Here is a 20,840-nt window from a genome sequence, read left to right on the forward strand (position 1 = left end):
AACAGAATCAGTAAATGTGGAGATGTCTGTACATTCCCCTTGCTCTGTACAGACACCCCTATAACGCCAAAAGTTGTGACAAGGTATTTTTAAAACTTTTTATTATTTTTTTTTAACACAAAAAGTCCTCTGTGATAACACACACACACAGTGACCATCTTCAGAGACAGAGCCCATGGTCCAGCTCGGTGTCGGCATCCTAGTTAGCTTCATCACACACACAACCTGACAACCCAAGCTGCTCTTCGATTTCACATAGCATTATTTACATAAGTACTACTAGACACAGTTAACACTGCTGTTGGATTCCTTTCTACACAACGCGTTGTTCACGTGCTCTGATAATGTGCTGTTCTACTCTGACACAATCATATACATCTATGGTTTGTGTTTATGCTTTGGTAGAAAAATATTCATTTTCCTTAATCGTTCTCAATCTTCTCATCAAATCCTAATTTGTCAAAGCCTGGAAAGGACACCCAAACACAGCATGGGTTTTTTTTTTATCTTAGAGTGTTTGGCAATTTACCTCTAGGGACTTTCAATTGAGTTGAGTGCAAACAAGACCTTATTGGCAGATCTACTGTGATATATATCTAGGATAGACACCAAACGCTAGTAACTCCAAGTAAGTGTTAGGAGCCAATTTTAAAGGCAAGCAAAACAACATTATCTATCCAAAGCTTAATATTAGGTGGGCGTGTAAGTAATACCACTGTTTGGTTTCCGTCATATCCTAAGAAAAGGCATACATTTATGATTTCATAGCTGTGACTATTTTATTACAATCTGGCATTATCAAAATCTAATAAACCATACAAAGCAGAAAAGAAAACACTCAAGGACGCATAACTATTCTTAATAAAATGATTGTTAACATCAAAATAAAGCAGATCGTGCAGAGCTATTGCACAGCTACCCAGATATTCAACGTTTGTGTATAGAGCAAATGATTATCCACACACAAAAAGGTCAAAAGAACACGGTGAAAAAAACAAGCCATTTACAATGTGAAAATGGCTAAATGTACAGCAAGAACACTTAAAACAATCAAAAGCAGCATAGGAAGAAACACCTTTGGGGGTGACAGCTTCACCGATTGTGAAATCTAGAACATTGGTCCCACCAGTAGCCTGCCAAAGTTTGGAACAGGTAGGAGAATAAGGAACATGTTGCCAATAACACCATGGGAATGCAATGGCGGTCTAAACCAAGACAAATACCTCGAAGAAGTCCAATGGAAATGTAACAATCCAGAATGATATTCTCTGGTGTTGTGATACATCTCTCACAGCAGCCCAATTGAGTTTTTTGTCATTCACAAAGCAGTAGTAGCCTAGTGTGAAAGATTCTCTTTTTGAAAGGTTTGGTCCATTAATGACAATGCTCGTTTATAAAGCACATGTCCAACTAAAGTGAACCAATCATCTGACGGTTACCGTCTCTGCTTCAGATGGCTCTCAAAGAGCAGCCAATCAAATGATATCTCCATCATAATGTCATAGATGGTCTCATATACTAGGCTGATGTCTTCCTATAGAGTCACATCATGCTTATAGTAGGCTGCATAGGTAAGGCAAAACAAGTATGCGAAGAGTTCAAAGTTCAAACTTTGGCAAGTAATGGTGATCCTCTGTTCCACGAACAAAGGTTGAGACTGTTCCTTTTTAAAACCTCTGATGCATAGACACTGCACCAAAACTACATTTCATTTCACTCAGTAGTATTCAGGATAGTAAGTAGTATAATATTGTACTGACAATCTTTTTCACCTTATCAAGAGTGGCTAAATGCTTAAGTTCCAGTGTCAGGCAAAAAAGAAAAATAGCTGGCGTGCTATGATCATTTAAATAACAACATTCATTATTGCACATGCTCGTCTGAGGACTCCTAAAGAGGAGCTTGAATACGCGTGTTCGGCCTCGGTCCATTTCAGCCCCTAGCGCCTTCTTTAGCCATTACCCATTCTGTGTTAGATCATCGGAGGGCTAGGTGGAGCCACAACCATATTGCTGTCACCTATCTGGCCCATTCAGATCTGTGAACATCGATGGGGAAGGGGTTAGTGATTGAAATGGAACGGGGCCTTTGTTCTGCTATCCAGAAGCCTTGGCTAATGGCAGACAGACCATTCAGAGGTATCATCCCGCACAGATAAATATAGCACACAATTACCTAGAACTGCCACACCTATACATTCCTCCACTGTGATTCCAGCAGATATGCTAGATTGTGGATGTCATTGTATTTTTTGCATTGTATTTGCAAAGAAAGTCCTCATTGATGAAATGCCACAAGAAGAAAGCTTGCATTTTTAGTGGCAATTGAAGTTGAAGATTTGTTTGAAAAGAAATTGATTGATCATGTATGTCTGTGAATGTATGTGTGTGTACTGTACTTTGTGTGTATACGTTTGTATACATTTCCTTTCTCAAGCCTTGAGTTCACATGCATTGACACTTATCCCATCCAAAAGCTACCAGGCAGAGGAGCACACTATCTATGCTCTGGGTAGAAGCTTCCCTCAGCCACAGATCTAGGACCAGCATTAACTTAACCATTAGGGAAAAAGCATATCTGACCTTAGATCAGTGTCTAGGACCAGCTTAGTCCTACTTCTTCTACAGCAGTCAAGGACACACATTACTGTTACCATCAGAGGCACATTTCAAACCACCTTCTTCTTCACACTCACAAGGCAAACATCAGACTGAACCAACAGTCTCTGGAGCTAGAAGACACCAACAGAAGAACAGGGGTGGGTGGAGGTGGGAGAAAAGATGAATGAAGAACAGTCGAACGAGGGTAGAGGAATGAAAACTAAAGGAGGACGAATTCAGGTAAGGCTCGATGTGCAAGAGTCTTGGGCAAGAATTGCCGGCAGGAGAGAAATGGTGGAGAAAGAAAGAATGGATGGAGTGCTCTGAGGGTTGACATTCGATGCTATAGACTAGGCTGAGAGGTGGATGGGGTGATGGGTGAGGCAGAGGAGGGGTTGTGGGGTCATGGCTGTTCTGGCGGTGAGGTCAGAGGTCGTGGTGTTGGGCTGGCTGGTTCTTTAACAGGTCAGCACCTGGAGCAGGCACTGGCTGCCACGCTTCCTGGTTCCCGGATGCCGATTGGACATTGCCGGGGCGTCACCAGGCTTCAAGAAACTCCAATCAGTAGGCCGTTCATTGGCGTGACTTCGGTCTTCAGCTAAGAGGGAGAAGAGGGAAAAACAGGGAGAAAGAAAGAAAACATCTATTATTCACTGGTACACTCCTGTTACACACCCAGATGAGGACGCCACAGCCAAAAAGTTTATGAACAACTGTTACAACTTCACACTGCAATGAAGAGTAGAGAGCGCAAAGGTTAGGTTATTCCGCAAAGATTTTGAAGATTTGTTGTGGTTAAAGGTTAATGGAATATTTGAAATATGTTTTGGCTTTGTTTAGCATGAAACCACAACAATAGCGTAAGTGCTTGCAGATGATGAGAAGCTGAAAATGACATTGAGTGAGTGATAGTTGCAGCATGTATATTGTTATATAAAATCTGTTACCTTCCCTCAGTAAGTAACCTGTATTAAGTGTAACTACTGGTAAAAGTATTGAAAAGTTCAGCCTGCCCTACTGTCAAATTATTTCATTACTCTTCTGATGAAGGACAGCAATGAGTATTTTTAAAGGCTATCAGGCTATATTTGTGTGTGTGTGTGTATGTGTGTGTGTGTGTGTGTCCTTGGGAGAGAAATAGTTTCTAGTATTTTAATGATTGCCTTCAGAGAATGGAAACTATGCATATATTTAAAGTTTGCAATGGTACAGAAAATCATCATTGTGGGTGGTCTCCATAGTGGATCACTTAGGCTGCGTTTACACAGGCAACCCAATTCTGATATTTTTTTGCACTAATAGATTTTTGAATAATCACATCAGATATTGTAATTGGTCAAAAGACAAATTAGTGAAAAAAACATCTGAATTGGAAACACAGCCTTAGTACACTGAACAAAAATATAAATACAACATGTCAAGTGTTTGTTCCATGTTTCATGAGCTGAAATAAAATACCCCAGACATGTTTTATATGCACAAAAATAATATTTCCATCCAATTTTGTGAACAAATTTGTTTACATCCTTGTTAGTGAGCATTTCTCCTTTGCCAAGATATTCCATCCACCTGACATGTGTGGAATATCAAGAAGCCGATTAAACAGCATGATCATTACATATATGCACCTTATGCTGGGGACAATAAAAGGCCACTCTAAAATGTGCAGTTTTGTCACAAAACACAATGCCATAGATGTCTCATGTTTTGAGGGAGCACGCAATTGGCAAGATGACTGCAGGAATGTCCACCAGAGCTTTTGCCAGAGAATGTAATGTTAATTTCTCTACCATAAGCCGCCTCCAACGTCATTTCAGAGAATTTGTCAGTACGTCCAACCGACCTCACAACCGCAGACTACGTGTAACCACACAAGCCCAGGACCTCCACATCCGGCTTCTTCACCTGCGGGATCGTCTGAGACCAGCCACCCAGACAGCTGATGAAACTGTGGGTTTGCACAACCGAAGAATGTCTGCACAAACTGTCAGAAACCGTCTCAGCTCACCAGGGTGTCTTATGGTGGCAGTGTGGTTATGGTATGGGTAGACATAAGCTACGGACAACGAACACGATTGCATTTTATCAGGCCTCCCGAGTGGCGCAGCGGCCTAAGGCACTGCATCGCAGTGCTTGAGGCGTCACTGCAGCCCCGGGATGGGATTTCCTTGTCCCATCGCGCTCTACCGACTCCTGCAAGGCGCCTGCAAGCTGACTTTGGTCGTCAGTTGTACAGTGTTTCCCTCCGACACATTGGTGTGGCTGGCTTCCGGGTTAAGTGAGCATTGTGTCAAGAAGCAGTGCGTTTCTTGGTCTCTCTCTCTCTCCTCCGTACAGGAGTTGTAGCAATGGGACAAGACTGTAACTACCAATTGGATATCACAAAAAGTGGGGCGATAAAGGGGTAAAACGTTTTTTTTTTACGTTTATTTTCTCGCATTTTGTCGATGGAAATTTGAATGCACATGAGGTTGGTGGCACCTTAATTGGGGAGAACGGGCTCATGGTAATGGCTGGAGCGGTTAATGGTATCAAATACACCAAACACATGGTTTCCATGGTTTCCATGTGTTTGATGCCATTCCATACGCTCCGTTCCAGACATTATTATGAGCCGTCCTCCCCTCAACAGCCTCCACTGATGCACAGAGATACCTTTGACGAGATCCTGAGGTCCATTTTTGTGCCATTCTCCTGCCGCCATCACCTAATGTTTCAGCATGATAATGCAGAGCCCCAATGTACACAATTCCTGGAAGTTGAAAATGTCCCAGTTCTTACACTCCTACACTCACCAGACATGTCACTCATTGAGCCTGTTTGGGATGCTCTGGATCGAAATGTGTATGACAGCGCGTTCCAGTTCCCGGCAATATCCAGCAACTTCGCACAGCCATTGAAGAGGAGTGGGACAACATTCCACAGGCCACAATCAACAGCCTGATCCAACTTTATGCGAAGGAGATGTGTCATGCTGTATGAGGCAAATGGTCGTCACACCAGATACTGACTGGTTATCTGATCCACGACCCTATCTATTTTTTAAGGTATCTGTAAACAACAGATGCATATCGCTATTCCCAGTCATGTAAAATCCATAGATTTAGGAACCGTAACTCAGTAATATCTTTGAAATTGTTGCAAGTTGCGTTTATATTTTTGTTCAGTGTATAAACAGCATTTAAATATAATTCTAGGGTTGATAAAAAAAACTCATTGAGGTGTTGATTTAGGACAAGGCATTGGTTTCTAAGACTTATATTCATCCATTTGTATGACTTATATGATAGTCCTTAAATATGACTTTTCTGTTGTTTGATTGGATGGTAAAACAGTGATGTCACACAGCACGACAGGCACAACAGGCCAAGCCACAGTGTGCCAAACCATTTACCAGCATAAGGAGTGGAAGAGGAGGAGCTTAGAGAGGAGATCCTCCGATCGTTCTTCTGGAGGTACTCAGGGGAAAGGAGGAGGAGGAGGAAGGAGGGAAGAGACAAACGCAGGATGAAGGAACAGGTGAAACAGACAGGGAGGGTGCAAAACAGAGACAACACTAGAGATACAGTACTGACACTAGGACTGGGTAACCAGATACTGAACACAACACATGAACAGCATTTTATGTGGTATACAAGATGTGAATACTTGGGTATACCACATACAGTATGGATTGAGGACAATTACAATTTTTACCTCCAAGTTAGTCCTGGCTTTTTTCAGCACATCACGAGTCCTTGATACTGCAATGAAAAGGGGAACTGTACAATAAGAAGAAACATCTAACTAGGACCTTTTTCTGTAACACACACACACTGGGACACCAGACCACACACACACACTGGGACACCAGACCACACACACACACACACACTGGGACACCAGACCCCCCACCACCACACACACACACACACACACACACACACACACACACACACACACACACACACACACACACTGGGACACCAGACCACACACACACACTGGGACACCAGACCAAACACACACACACACTGAGACACCAGACCGAACACACACACACTGGGACACCAGACCACACACACAAACACACACAGACACTCACACTGGTTGACGATGAAGTGCTCCATGCCTTCCTTGGTGCGGCTGGTGCTCCTCAGTCTCTGGATGGTTCCCTGAAGCACCTCCCCCTGCTCCGAGATACGCCCCCTCAGCGACAGAATCTCCTCTTGCATACACTGCTCCTGCAGGGGTCACAGCAATCAATCAATAAATCAATACAATGATCAATCAACTCAATATTTCAATCAAACAATAAACGAAACAACAGTTCACATCTCTGCCTAGCAGCCTGCCTTACCAACAGAGTGTCTCACAGCCATCACATGGTTGACAAACCACCAATTACAACGAAAGGATTCATAAAATACTGGTAGTAAACCATGTATAGTGCACCTTCTTAAGGTTATGGGTGTAACGGTCTGTGCTGGGCAGGGCAGCCCTCCAAAACATCTTGATCAGGGACACAACCTCCTCTAGGATCTGTCTCAGGGTCTTGGTGTTAGACAGCAGACTCCTCACTCGCCCATAGTCCAGGAGGACCTACACAGAGACAGTTAGCTAGACATCTTCAATTTCCTGAACGTACCTGTAGCAACAGACTGTTTACATTGGCCAGCGCGCAGGATTTGGTTCTGGGTTTCGAGATTAGGTCATCTCCAATTCAGTTGTAATAGTGCTACTTTCCCTCTTACCTGGTCGTGGCTGCCCTCCAGCATTGATTGGCTGAGGCAGGCCTGCAGGGCTGTTTCCATTCGCTGGACCAGACTCCTCCCCTCCAGGACCTGCTGCTGCAGAGCGCTGTAGTCGTCCACGTGCCCGATGGCATGGCGCCCGTTCCGGTTAGAGAACGAGCCGTCCGGGGCGTCGCCCTCCAGCTCTGAGTGGGGGTCCAGATCTGTACGAGGGGAGGAAGACGAAGAGACAAGGCCTTAGTGTCAGACTAACTGGTAAACGAGAGAATTTGAGATGTTATTTGTTTTTTGAGGTAATGGAGCGATTAACATCCGGAATAATATCCTTCCTGGACAATTTTAACCTTATAACCAGACTTATGTAAAATCCTACAGATTTAAAAATCAGATATGTACAACTCTCATTTCCCCATTTGTCACAGCAGGATTAAACAAGATACACTTAGCTTTAGAGTCACACCATTGGCAGTAAGCGGGGTCTCCTCCAGGTCTGTGTAGAGAACGTGGTATGGAGATCCACAGTTAAACAGCCCAATGTCTCTGACCGGGGGAGACGGAGCTGGGTCTGCAGAACAACACACACACAGACAGACAGGGATGTTCGGCCACCACACACACACAGACAGACAGGGATGTTCGGCCACCACACACACACACAGACAGACAGGGATGTTCGGCCACCACACACACACAGACAGACAGGGATGTTCGGCCACCACACACACACACAGACAGACAGGGATGTTCGGCCACCACACACACACAGACAGACAGGGATGTTCGGCCACCACACACACACAGACAGACAGGGATGTTCGGCCACCACACACACACAGACAGACAGGGATGTTCGGCCACCACACACACACAAACAGACAGGGATGCTCGGCCACCACACACACAGACAGACAGGGATGTTCGGCCACCACACACACACAGACAGACAGGGATGTTCGGCCACCACACACACACAGACAGACAGGGATGTTCGGCCACCACACACACACAAACAGACAGGGATGCTCGGCCACCACACACACAGACAGACAGGGATGTTCGGCCACCACACACACACAGACAGACAGGGATGTTCGGCCACCACACACACACAGACAGACAGGGATGTTCGGCGACCACACACACACAGACAGACAGGGATGCTCGGCCACCACACACACAACCCTGAACACTCAACATTCACTAAATTATAGTGCTTTCAATAACAAAAAAACGGCATTACTCTGTTGTTATTTGTTCATTAAACACAGCAATCAGTCAGTTCAATGGGATTTACACGAGACAAACCGGTTGGTCCCATTGATAGTGTTGAAGAGTGGGCCAATATTAAGCTTAGGCTGGTATTGAGTATTGGTGCCTATCAAGCTGATATCAAAATGTATTTCCATACTGTAACCCCAAACCACACCACTACACCAGACAACACGCCCTTACCATGCAGTAGCTGCCGTCTGTAGAGGCTGTCCCTCTGGGGGCTGGCTGTAAGGGCACTGAGAGACGGAGTACGAGGGGGCTCCATCCCCCCAATGACGCCCACCCCTCCGTGGACCCCACCTCCCAGCTTCTGCTCCAGGTGTTTGTGGAGCTCCAGCTGTTTCAGGACACTGTTCTCCTGGACACTGGACTGGAGCTGGGCTCTGAGGCTCCTCACCTCCCCTAGCAGCTCCCCCAGCTCCACGGGCACGGCAGGGACCCCACCGTACTGGCCCTCACACAGGTACCCTGAAAATCACAATACCAGTGTCAGTCAATATAACACTGTATGTCATAGGCCCACAGCAAGTATAAAGTCCAAACAGAAACTTCTGAGCGTAATTTGGAATTCTATACAAGCAGTGTCTGATATATGCAAATGTCCCAGTTATGTGTACTCTTCTCAAGTTAGGTTAATATTTTAACAAATGTTTCCATTGGTGAGCATTGATTTAAAGGCAACCTCCTGAATTGCAGTGCTATATGAAACCACTAGCTTGTGGATGAAGTGAGTAAGCTGACCTGGGTTGCCCTTGGCGTTGACACACACTCTGTGGTAGACCTGCAGCTCACTCTGCAGAGAGTGGAGCAGCTCCCTGCTCTCACACAACTGCTGCTGGAGCCTGGAGACAAGAGAGAGATACTGGGTGAATACACACACACACTCTGTGGTAGACCTGCAGCTCACTCTGCAGAGAGTGGAGCAGCTCCCTGCTCTCACACAACTGCTGCTGGAGCCTGGAGACAAGAGAGAGATACTGGGTGAATACACACACACACACACACACACACACACACACACACACACACACACACACACACACACACACACACACACACACTCTGTGGTAGACCTGCAGCTCACTCTGCAGAGAGTGGAGCAGCTCCCTGCTCTCACACAACTGCTGCTGGAGCCTGGAGACAAGAGAGAGATACTGGGTGAATACACACACACACACACACACACACTCTGTGGTAGACCTGCAGCTCACTCTGCAGAGAGTGGAGCAGCTCCCTGCTCTCACACAACTGCTGCTGGAGCCTGGAGACAAGAGAGAGATACTGGGTGACTACACACACACACACCCTCCACACACACCTATTGTTCTTGTCATGGCTGTTCTGCCTCTCCTGTCTGAGTGTGTGAATCTGCTGTCCCTGCTCCTGGCTGTGTGTCTGCAGCCGTCGGAGCTCCTCCTTCCACTGCTCCGCCTCTAGCTCCGCCTGCTTCAGGCGGGCACGCCCTGTCACCACCACCTCACGCAGCTGCTCCGCCTCCTCACACGTATCTGAGGGGAACCACATATGATGGCGGGGCAAAGTTAGACACTACATCCCATCCTTTGGAACAAGATTAAATGATTCAGCCAAATAGAACAAATATGCAGAATGTGGTTCTATGTTGACCACAGCGTGGGTTGGTGAGATGCAGTACCTGAGCTGGCCTGAAGGTGTGCCTGGAGAGCCAGGTTCTCCTCTTTCAGGACTCTGATCTCATTGGACAGCTGGCTGACAGAGTCCACCCCCTGGATGTAGATGTTAGTGGGGGCTCCTCCGTCGCGGCCGGTGGTGGCCAGGCGTTCCTCCAGCTGCTGCCTGAGCTTCTCGTTGGTCCTGATGGTCTCCTCCAGACGCTGACGCAGACACCGCACCTCTCTCAGGTGCTCTTCGATCAGGTCCACACCTGGGGAACGCAGGACAGAGAAGAGAGTTCAGATTCTTGTTTACGTCAGCATCTTTGTGCACAGTGTATATTGTGCATGCCTTGGTCATAGATGAACCGAGATGCTGTAAAATAGTGTATAGCCAATATGTAAAGTTCATCAAAAGTTGAAAGTTCATGGATTAGCATACAAAGGTAAGTTCAAAGATAAATCTTTCAAGTGCCCTATGAATAAACACAACTTGTAACCTATATGGAAAAGAATTAGATCAATGAAAAAGGGTCTTCATGCCAGTGAAGCTGTTTCTTGAATTGTTTCCTGATGACCCAACCCTGGCTGGCTGAACCATGTTCTCCATATCCCACAATGCACCATTCTCCACCAGGTCTGTGTTGGCCTTCAGGGCTTGGCCTGGGGGTCGGCTGCCTAGCTGGTGTGGGTAAAAGGCATGATGGGTAATCTGGCCGTAAGGGGAGTGGTCTGGCTGGTGGTGTGCGGCTGGTGCGAGGTTGGACAGAGCGTTGGTGTGCGGAACCACAAAGCCTGTAACCATGGATATGGGAGAGATGTCAGAAACACAGCCATACAGAACAGAGTCTGTATTTATGAGCCAAACTTAGGTGCTGTTAAAGGAGTAGTTCACTAAATTTAAACTTGATGTTAGATGGTTCCTCACCCTGGAAGTAGTCTATGGGCCAAGATAAACTGTAATCCATGGTTCATTTTTCTTTAAACAGCCACTACAAACTTCAGCTAACCTTAGCCACCACACGCTAACAATCAATGGAAGTGATTGGGGCATGTGGACATGTTTAAAAAAATGATGTCCAATTCACCTGAAATCAATTCAGATCAACTCCATATTTGGTTTGATGTTACTTTAAGGTGATATGGCCCCAACTTGTGTTTGATGATACAGCGCCTGCTTCTGGTCCAGATATGCTATATCTCTATACAGAAACTTGTTAGAGGGTATTACAGTATACCTGGACCAGAAGCAGGTGCTTCTGGGATCTCTCAACCCCAACATTGACACATCCACACTCTATTCGCTGTCTCATCCTGATCCACTCTAGGCCTGCTATGCTAGCCCTAACATCATCCAATCAATCACATGTATTTATAAAGCCACTACTCCAGCCAATGCTGTCCCTGTCGGTATCACACGAATACATGCTACAGATTCTACTCCATTCTGGTACTCCCCCAATCCATAGCACCAAGCCTGTCCCTCAGTTAGTATACTCCAAAAACACATGCTAACGCTAACTCTGCTCACTCTCATTCATAGCCATCTGTCTGTGCAGGGTATCCAGCTCCTGTTGCATCGCTTCCATAGACAAGGTCCTGGACTGGGGGTTAAAGGTCATATGCTGACCCCAGGGGTCATGGTTAGGGTACAGGCCAGGGAGGGACTGGGAGGCGGGTAGGGAGCAGGACACAGGACCAGTCTGACTGGCCAACTCAGGGGTGGAGTACAGCATGTTAGGACAGCTGCTGGAGGACTTAAGGCAGGGTGGAGGGAGGGAGTGGTGGAGGTCTGGAAAAAGAGTGGTGAAAGGGATGAGAGGAGATTGGAAAGAGGATGGAGGGAGGTTTAGAGTATGTGTCTACGAATAGCACATATTACCTAAGTTTAAGTGGCTACTATACCTGTGTTTCCTGGGCCATGTCTCGCCCCCTGTTCCTGCTCTCCCTGAGCGTATTCGCTGGCTTCGTCCACATCTGAGCATAGCTCCAGGTCCTCATTGGTCCGGCACTCGTCTGACACAAAGGAGGTCCTGTCTGATTGGTCGGTGGTCTCTGAGTGGGCGTGGCTGCTGCAGGGGGTGTCGGAACGCTGCTGTAGCTTGGTGTGGAGGGACTCGATGATCTTATCTTTCTGCTGGAGCTCCTTACTCAGCCTAGGGAGAGAAAAAGAGATTGATTATCTCATCCTTTGCTACAGATCTTTACTCAGTTCCTACAATACATACACTACTGTTACATACACTACCCAAAATACATACACTACCCAAAAGTTTGGGGTCACTTAGAAATGTCCTCGTTGTTGAAAGGAAAGCACATTTTTCATTTTTTGTCCATTAAAATAACACCAGTCTCAACGTCAACAGTGAAGAGGTGACTCCGGGATGCTGGCCTTCTAGGCAGAGTTGCAAAGAAAAAGCCATATCTCAGACTGGCCAATAAAAAGAAAAGATTAAGATGGGCAAAAGAACACAGACACTGGACAGAGGAACATCCCGGAGTCGCCTCTTCACTGTTGACGTTGAGACTGGTGTTTTGCGGGTACTATTTAATGAAGCTGCCAGTTGAGGACTTGTGAGGCGTCTGTTTCTCAAACTAGACACTCTAATGTACTTGTCCTCTTGCTTAGTTGTGCACCGGGGCCTCCCACTCCTCTTTCTATTCTGGTTAGAGACAGTTTTCTCTGTTCTGTGAAGGGAGTAGTACACAGTGTTGTACGAGATCTTCAGTTTCTTGGCAATTTCTCGCATGGAATAGCCTTCATTTCTCAGAACAAGAATAGACTGACGAGTTTCAGAAGAAAGTTCTTTGCTTCTGGCCATTTTGAGTCTGTAATCAAACCCACAAATGCTGATGCTCCAGATACTCAACTAGTCTGAAGAAGGCCAGTTTTATTGCTTATTTAATCAGAACAACAGTTTTCAGCTGTGCTAACATAATTACAAAAGCGTTTTCTAATGATCAATTAGCCTTTTAAAATGATAAACTTGGATTAGCTAACACAACGTGCCATTGGAACACAGGAGTGATGGTTGCAGATAATGGGCCTCTGTGCGCCTATGTAGATATTCCATTACAAATCTGCCGTTTCCAGCTATAGTAGTCATTTACAATATTAACAATGTTACACTGTATTTCTGATCAATTTGATGTTATTTTAATGGACAAAAAATGTGCTTTTCTTTCAAAAACAAGGACATTTCTAAGTGACCCCAAACTTTTGAACGGTAGTGTACACGTACAGACAGACATAGGCCACCAGAAAACAGGCCACAAACCAGCAGCATATACCTGGAAAGATCCACCACAGAGCTCAAAGACCGCAATCAAGTTCTAATATAATTTGTATAACCATTTTGGAGACACGTCAATAGGTCATAAAAACCCACCGTAAAGCAAGCAGCTCATGGCCCATCTTATCATCATGGAGCTCAGCACGGTCACCTGAGGAGAGAGATGGAGTGGTAGTGGAGAGGAAAGGGAGGACAGAAGATCAGGGAATGTGTGTGTGTCTGCGCGTGTGTGCCTGTGTGTGCGATTGCAACCACTTGTGTATGTGTGTGTGTGTGTGTGTGAGTGTGCCTGCATATGTCTGCGCATGTGTGTTCTCCACACTCACGCCCACTGATCTTGGTGCCCACACGTTGTGCCAGGGCAGTGCTCTGTGCCAACTGTTCTCTGAAGCTCTGACCCATGTAGTAGTCGATGTCGTTGGCACGCAGCAGCTCCTCAAACGCCTGTCGAATCAACTACATTCAGTTAATAGCTAAATATATATATATTTTTACTTCAATTACATTTATTTTGATTCAATCACTGTCGACGTGGTACATAATGTCCTGATCTGTGGAGAGATCGTCAGAGTGTCATACCTTGGTGGTGTCTCCCAGGTGCTGTGTGAGGATGTGACACACTCCGCGGCCCTCCCTCATCTTCTGACGCAGGTGGGACAACTCCCTGGCCTGTGCCTGGATCAGAGTGTTGTACTTCCTGTGCAGAGAGGGAGGAAGAGGAGGGGTCAAGACATAAAAGACAGAGATCGTCATCAGCACCATTATCATAGTTATCATCACCATTATCATAGTTATCATCACCAGTATCATAGTCATCATCACCATTATCATAGTTATCATCACCATTATCATTGTTATAGTCATCATCACCATTATCATTATACAGGTATCATCACCGTTATCATAGTTATCATCACCATTATCCTTGTTATCCTTGTTATAGTCATCATCGCCATTATCACTATACAGTTACCATCACCATTATCATAGTTATCATCGCCATTATCATTGTGATAGTCACCATCACCATTATCATAGTTATCATCACAATTATCACAGTTATCATCACCATTATCATCGGTATCGTCACCATTATCATTGTTATCATAGTCAATATCATCATTATTTCCTTCCTTCATTTCCTCACCCGGGCCAGGTAGCACACTTCCCCTCCTCCACCGCCCTTCCTTTCCCCTCCAGCCTGGAGCTCTTGAGTTGCGCCTCCAGTGAGGCCACTCGGGACATCAGCTCTCGCAGCTCCCGGCTGGGCTTGGGTTCCATGCGAGGCCCCAGGCTGTCGGACATCCAGCCCTCATCCTCCTCCACACCGCTGGGGGCTGGGGAGGCCTCGAATGCCCAGTTCACCTGATAGAGAGGAGAGAAAAGACTGAATAGTCACAGACAATATCATATCAGCCCATAAAGCAAGAAGCGAGCAAGTCACTGAAGCAATCAATCAACTGATCAATCAATCAGGTCTTGTATGTATATGACGTACCTTGCGCGGGGGGCGTTCCAGACTGGATGCGTAGTCGCTGGTGGTGGATAGTGAACGCACACGTAGCTGCAACCCACGAATCACCTTGTGACAGCGGGCCAGCTTAGAACGCAGGTCCTGGACCAATTGCTGTAGAGAGCCTGTCACTGACTCCTCCCCCTCGTCATAAGCCCCGCCCACCCCCCCATCACCATGGAACCAAACCCCGGCACGCTCATAGTCCTGCTGGTGGCTCAGTGAGGTACACATCTCCAGATCATCAAACTCTGAGGGAGGAGCGATACAGGAAGAGACTAACAAGTTGTACAGATCATCACACCCGGCACAGGTAAGGTAGTGACAGGGGAGGTGTGTGTGAAAAGTCAAGTAGCTACCGTATGGCGAGTTTGAGATGTCTCAAGTGGCAAAGTGAGATGAAAGCAGTAACAGGTGAGAGAGGCGTAAGACCAGGCAGGAGCGAGAGAAAAGACAGGTGAGAGAGGCGTAGGACCAGGCAGGAGCGAGAGAAAAGACAGGTGAGAGAGGCGTAAGACCAGGCAGGAGCGAGAGAAAAGACAGGTGAGAGAGGCGTAAGACCAGGCAGGAGCGAGAGAAAAGACAGGTGAGAGAGGCGTAAGACCAGGCAGGAGCGAGAGAAAAGACAGGTGAGAGAGGCGTAAGACCAGGCGGGAGCGAGAGAAAAGACAGGTGAGAGAGGCGTAAGACCAGGCGGGAGCGAGAGAAAGACAGGTGAGAGAGGCGTAAGACCAGGCGGGAGCGAGAGAAAAGACAGGTGAGAGGCGTAAGACCAGGCGGGAGCGAGAGAAAAGACAGGTGAGAGAGGCGTAAGACCAGGCGGGAGCGAGAGAAAAGACAGGTGAGAGAGGCGTAAGACCAGGCGGGAGCGAGAGAAAAGACAGGTGAGAGGCGTAAGACCAGGCGGGAGTGAGAGAAAAGACAGGTGAGAGAGGCGTAAGACCAGGCAGGAGCGAGAGAAAAGACAGGTGAGAGAGGCGTAAGACCAGGCAGGAGCGAGAGAAAAGACAGGTGAGAGAGGCGTAAGACCAGGCGGGAGCGAGAGAAAAGACAGGTGAGAGAGGCGTAAGACCAGGCGGGAGCGAGAGAAAAGACAGGTGAGAGAGGCGTAAGACCAGGCGGGAGCGAGAGAAAAGACAGGTGAGAGAGGCGTAAGACCAGGCGGGAGCGAGAGAAAAGACAGGTGAGAGAGGCGTAAGACCAGGCGGGAGCGAGAGAAAAGACAGGTGAGAGGCGTAAGACCAGGCGGGAGCGAGAGAAAAGACAGGTGAGAGAGGCGTAAGACCAGGCGGGAGCGAGAGAAAAGACAGGTGAGAGAGGCGTAAGACCAGGCAGGAGCGAGAGAAAAGACAGGTGAGACTGGGGAGACAAATAAAGGAGAGACATAGCTCAGTTACCCGGGCTGCTGGCGTCCTCTCTCTCTGCCTCGTTCTCACTACGGCCACACGTCTCATAGCCCAGGTCCTGTAGGTCCACCTGGACCTGCTTGCTGTCCTGCTCTACTGACGTCTCCGCTGTGAGAGTGTGCGTGAGAACCATTACTCCTTGAGTAAATTACATCGAGTGACTCAATGAAGTGAATCAGCTACACTGTATTTAATTGTGTACTTTCCAGACATTATTATGAGCAGTCCCCTCCGTAGCAGCATCCTGTGGTATGCATGTATGTTTTCGGCGTAGGTGTATGATGACTCACTCAGTAGTTCCCTGTAGTCCTTGAGTTGTTCAGCCTGCGCGTGGACCGTGGCCTCAGACACCATGAGTCTCTCCTGCAGCTCTCTGCTCTCCTGTCTGCTCAGCGCCAAATCAGAACGCAGACGAACCACATGATCACGGAGACCCATCTCCACATGCTGCCAGAACCCGCCCACATCATCAGTGACATCATCAGACCCCGCCTCCTATAGGAATCAAGACAAGGCAAAATCCACTTGAATGCCCCTCCAACTAGTGGGAAACTCGTCACTAACCCTTGAGTTCCGACTTCTCCCACACGCTGGCCTGTGACGTCATTAGCCAATTAGCATTTTCTAAATGAGTTCAAAGCATTTGAATGCATCCAACTGGCAATTTACACCTTCCCACTTGGTTATGAATGCAGCATGAGTAACAAAAAAAACAAACCAATGCCTGCTGATTCACTTTTACATGAGTAACCTAACAAGCTTAAACCATAACGGTTGAGCTTAAACCATAACGGTTGAGCTTAAACCATAATGGTTGAGCTTAAACAATAATGGTTGAAATGTTGTTATATTTATAGCTAAAATAAATATAATGGTAGCAGCAAACAGACATCAGAAACATTTGTATTCATTATGGAAACAAAGCATTCACGTGTATAGCAGATTGAAAAAGCCTTAATACAGTTGAAGTCGGAAGTTTACATACACTTAGGTTGGAGTCATTAAAACTTGTTTTTCAACCACTACACACATTTCTTGTTAACAAACTATAGTTTTGGCAAGTCAGTTAGGACATCTACTTTGTGCATGACACAGGTAATTTTTCCAACAGTTGTTTACAGACAGATTATTTCCCTTATAATTCACTGTATCACAATTCCAGTGGGTCAGAAGTGTACATACACTAAGTTGACTGTGCCTTTAAACAGCTTGGAAAATTCCAGAAAATTATGTCATGGCTTTAGAAGCTTCTGATAGGCTAAATGACGTCATTTGAGTCAATTGGAGGTGTACCTGTGGATGTATTTCAAGGTCTACCTTCAACCTCAGTGCCTCTTTGCTTGATATCATGGAAGATCAAAAGAAATCAGCCAAGACCTCAGAGAAAAAAATTGTCGACCTCCACAAGTCTGGTTCATCTTTGGGAGCAATTTCCAAACGCCTGAAGTTACCACGTTCATCTGTACAAACAATAGTATTCAAGTATAAACACCATGGGACCAAGCAGCCATCATACCGCTCAGGAAGGAGACGCGTTCTGTCTCCTAGAGATTAACATACTTTGGTGTGAAAAATGCAAATCAATCCCAGAACAACAGCATAGGACCTTGTGAAGATGCTGGAGGAAACAGGTACAAAAGTATCTATATCCACAGTAAAACGAGTCCTATATCGACATAACCTGAAAGGCCGCTCAGCAAGGAAGAAGCCACTGCTCTAAAACCGCCATTAAAAAAGACACTACGGTTTGCAACTGCACATGGGGACAAAGATTGTACTCTGGTCTGATGAAACAAAAATAGAACTGCTTGGCCATAATGACCATCCTTATGTTTGGAGGAAAAAATGGGAGGCTTGCAACCCGAAGAACACCATCCCAACCATGAAGCACGGGGGTGGCAGCATCATGTTGTGGGGGTGCTTTGCTGCAGGAGGGACTGATGCAATTCACAAAATAGATGGCATCATGAGGGAAAGAAAACTATGTGGATATATAGAAGCAACATCCCAAGACATCAGTCAGGAAGTTAAAGCTTGGTTGCAAAATGGGTCTTCCAAATGGACAATGACCCCAAGCATACTTCCAAAGTTGTGGCAAAATGGCTTAAGGACAACAAAGTCAAGGTATTGGAGTGGCCATCACAAAGCCCTGACGTCAATCCCATAGAACATTTGTGGGCAGAACTGAGAAAGTGTGTATGAGCAAGGAGGCCTTCAAATTCAGTTACACCAGCTCTGTCAGGAGGAATGGGCCAAAATTCACCCAACTTATTGTGGGAAGCTTGTGGAAGACTACCTGAAACGTTTGACCCAAGTTAAACCATTTAAAGCCAATGCTGCCAAATACTAATTGAATGTATGTAAACTTCTGACCCACTGGGAATGTGATGAAAGAAATAAAAGCTGAAATAAAAGCTGAAATAAATCATTCTCTCTACTATTATTCTGACATATCACATTCTTAAAATAAAGTGGTGATCCTAACTGACCTAAGACAGGGAATTTTTACTAGGACTAAATGTCAGGAATTGTGAAAAACTGAGTTTAAATGTATTTGGCTAAGGTGTATGTAAACTTCCAACTACAACTGGATGTCCTGTGTCCTATTTCATAAAGCACATGCTGAAACACAGAACACTCCTTTCCCCTCCCCTGAATAAAAGGAGCAGCAGTTGCCTGCCCAGAGCCAGTGCTGCTTATATAAACTATCCCCAGGCTAAGAAAACTGCCCTACATAGACTGCTATAGCTACACCAACACAGAGGGGGAAGGAAGTAGACAGAGAGAGAGAGGGAGAGGATAGATAAGGGGCAGGGGACAGAGATAGGGAGTAGGGGAGGGAGAGAATATAAGGGAAGAGAGAGGGAGAGAGAATGAGATAGAGAGACAGAGAGTAAGATGAACATTTTGAATTCTACACAGAGTGAGATGTTAAACACTATTCCGGCAAGCACTGGTTTTGGGTAGAGGATTGTACCTGTACCTTCTCTGTGTGGTCTGGCTGACGGTGGGATAGGAGAGTACCCAGGTCTAAGGAGTGAGGTCTGGTACACTGTCTCTTCCCCCTTCCCTCTCTCATCCTTACTGCTGGGGGCCCACGCTTGCTCTGGGTGGGTCCCACTGCTGGTAGTACCTCTTCCTCCTCTTCCTCTTCCTCTTCCTGTTCCCATCCTTGACACGTGTCTGTTGGATCTTCCAGCTCTCCTAGACCTTCTACCTCCCCTTGGTTCTCTTTTAGGGCCTCGTTCTCTTGCTGCAGCCTCAGCAGTGTACTCCTGCACGCGATGGAGAGTAAACCATGGGATTCAGTATGAATAACAACAACTACACTGCTTAAGGGTCATTGTAATTGCTTATCCACTATTATTGTGATGTGATGAAAGAAATAAAAGCTGAAATAAATAATTCTCTCTCCTATTATTCTGACATTTCACATTCTTAGAATAAAGTGGTGATCCTAACTGACCTAAAAAAGGGACTTTTTACTGGGATTAATTGTGAAAAACTGAGTTTAAATGTATTTGGCTAAGGTGTATGTACACTTCCGACTTCAACTGTACATTTAGAATGAATTCAGTCAAGGAGCAGAAGAGACATTTTCGCTCATCCAACTACTGAGGTGCCCCTTAATATGCGTCGTATACATGTGATGTAGACTATTTGATGTGTGTATGTATATATTTGTGATGTGCTGTACATCAAATCAATTGCATGTGCTCTATTGCTCTGAATTTGCTCTCAATTGATAATATTGGAAGAAAAAGTTGAATAAATGAAAGATGTGTGCGGCCCTCTGAAGGATTGTCTCAACCCAAAGTGGCCCCCTTGCAAAAAATAGTGAGTAACACTGGCATAGACCATTTAATGTGTTCGAATAGTAGATACTGATGTATGTAGGTGAGTGGGTACTGTGTATGTACATACCTCATCTGGGCTAGGGAGGAGTAGCCGGTGGTCTCCAGCTGGGTTCTCATCTCCTCCAGTTCTTCTTCTATTGCTCTCTTCTGTTCAGCCAGCTGCTTCACCTGCCCCATGGCCCCCTGGGACAGTGCTCCACTCACAGGTCCTCCAGACAGCACCCCCTGCCCACAGGCCATTCCAGAGTTCTGGTCAAGAAAGAGAGGAACAGAGAGTTAGAGAGAGGGGTCAGAATTACAGTTTCATAACATGAAAAAGGACTTGTTAGTCTGGGTACTGGTCTGCGTCTGCTTAAGCTAATCGCTTTGTTATTGTCTTATTTGGCAAGAGAACAATGCAGTGTTGTTGAATACAGAAACAGTCTGGCAACCAGGCTGGAAGATTGTCAACATTAAGCTCTAAAGTACAAGGGGATGAGATAAGTGTTGGAAATCCCATACCTAAGGCAACAACATTGGAACATTGATACTGGAA

At 46.0% G+C, this 20,840-nt stretch overlaps 1 protein-coding gene across 1 annotated transcript in view; it reads right to left on the bottom strand.

The window, feature by feature from the left end:
- Positions 1–84: 84 nt before the first annotated feature.
- The window catches only part of LOC115117385 (myomegalin-like), a 41,515-nt gene continuing 20,759 nt past the window's right edge, over positions 85–20,840 (bottom strand). The window contains 23 exon segments of the mRNA XM_065005649.1: positions 85–3,198; positions 5,995–6,049; positions 6,297–6,343; positions 6,685–6,823; positions 7,035–7,181; positions 7,334–7,536; positions 7,794–7,898; positions 8,786–9,073; positions 9,347–9,447; positions 9,903–10,113; positions 10,260–10,508; positions 10,780–11,031; positions 11,768–12,028; positions 12,142–12,392; positions 13,626–13,680; positions 13,856–13,973; positions 14,109–14,226; positions 14,677–14,894; positions 15,028–15,293; positions 16,440–16,556; positions 16,739–16,943; positions 19,432–19,723; positions 20,373–20,554. Of these exon segments, the coding sequence (XP_064861721.1) occupies positions 3,059–3,198; positions 5,995–6,049; positions 6,297–6,343; positions 6,685–6,823; positions 7,035–7,181; positions 7,334–7,536; positions 7,794–7,898; positions 8,786–9,073; positions 9,347–9,447; positions 9,903–10,113; positions 10,260–10,508; positions 10,780–11,031; positions 11,768–12,028; positions 12,142–12,392; positions 13,626–13,680; positions 13,856–13,973; positions 14,109–14,226; positions 14,677–14,894; positions 15,028–15,293; positions 16,440–16,556; positions 16,739–16,943; positions 19,432–19,723; positions 20,373–20,554 (4,020 nt within the window). The 3' untranslated portion in view covers positions 85–3,058.

This window comes from Oncorhynchus nerka, linkage group LG20 (genome assembly GCF_034236695.1).
Source record: "Oncorhynchus nerka isolate Pitt River linkage group LG20, Oner_Uvic_2.0, whole genome shotgun sequence".
In the NCBI taxonomy this organism is placed as follows: domain Eukaryota; kingdom Metazoa; phylum Chordata; class Actinopteri; order Salmoniformes; family Salmonidae; genus Oncorhynchus; species Oncorhynchus nerka.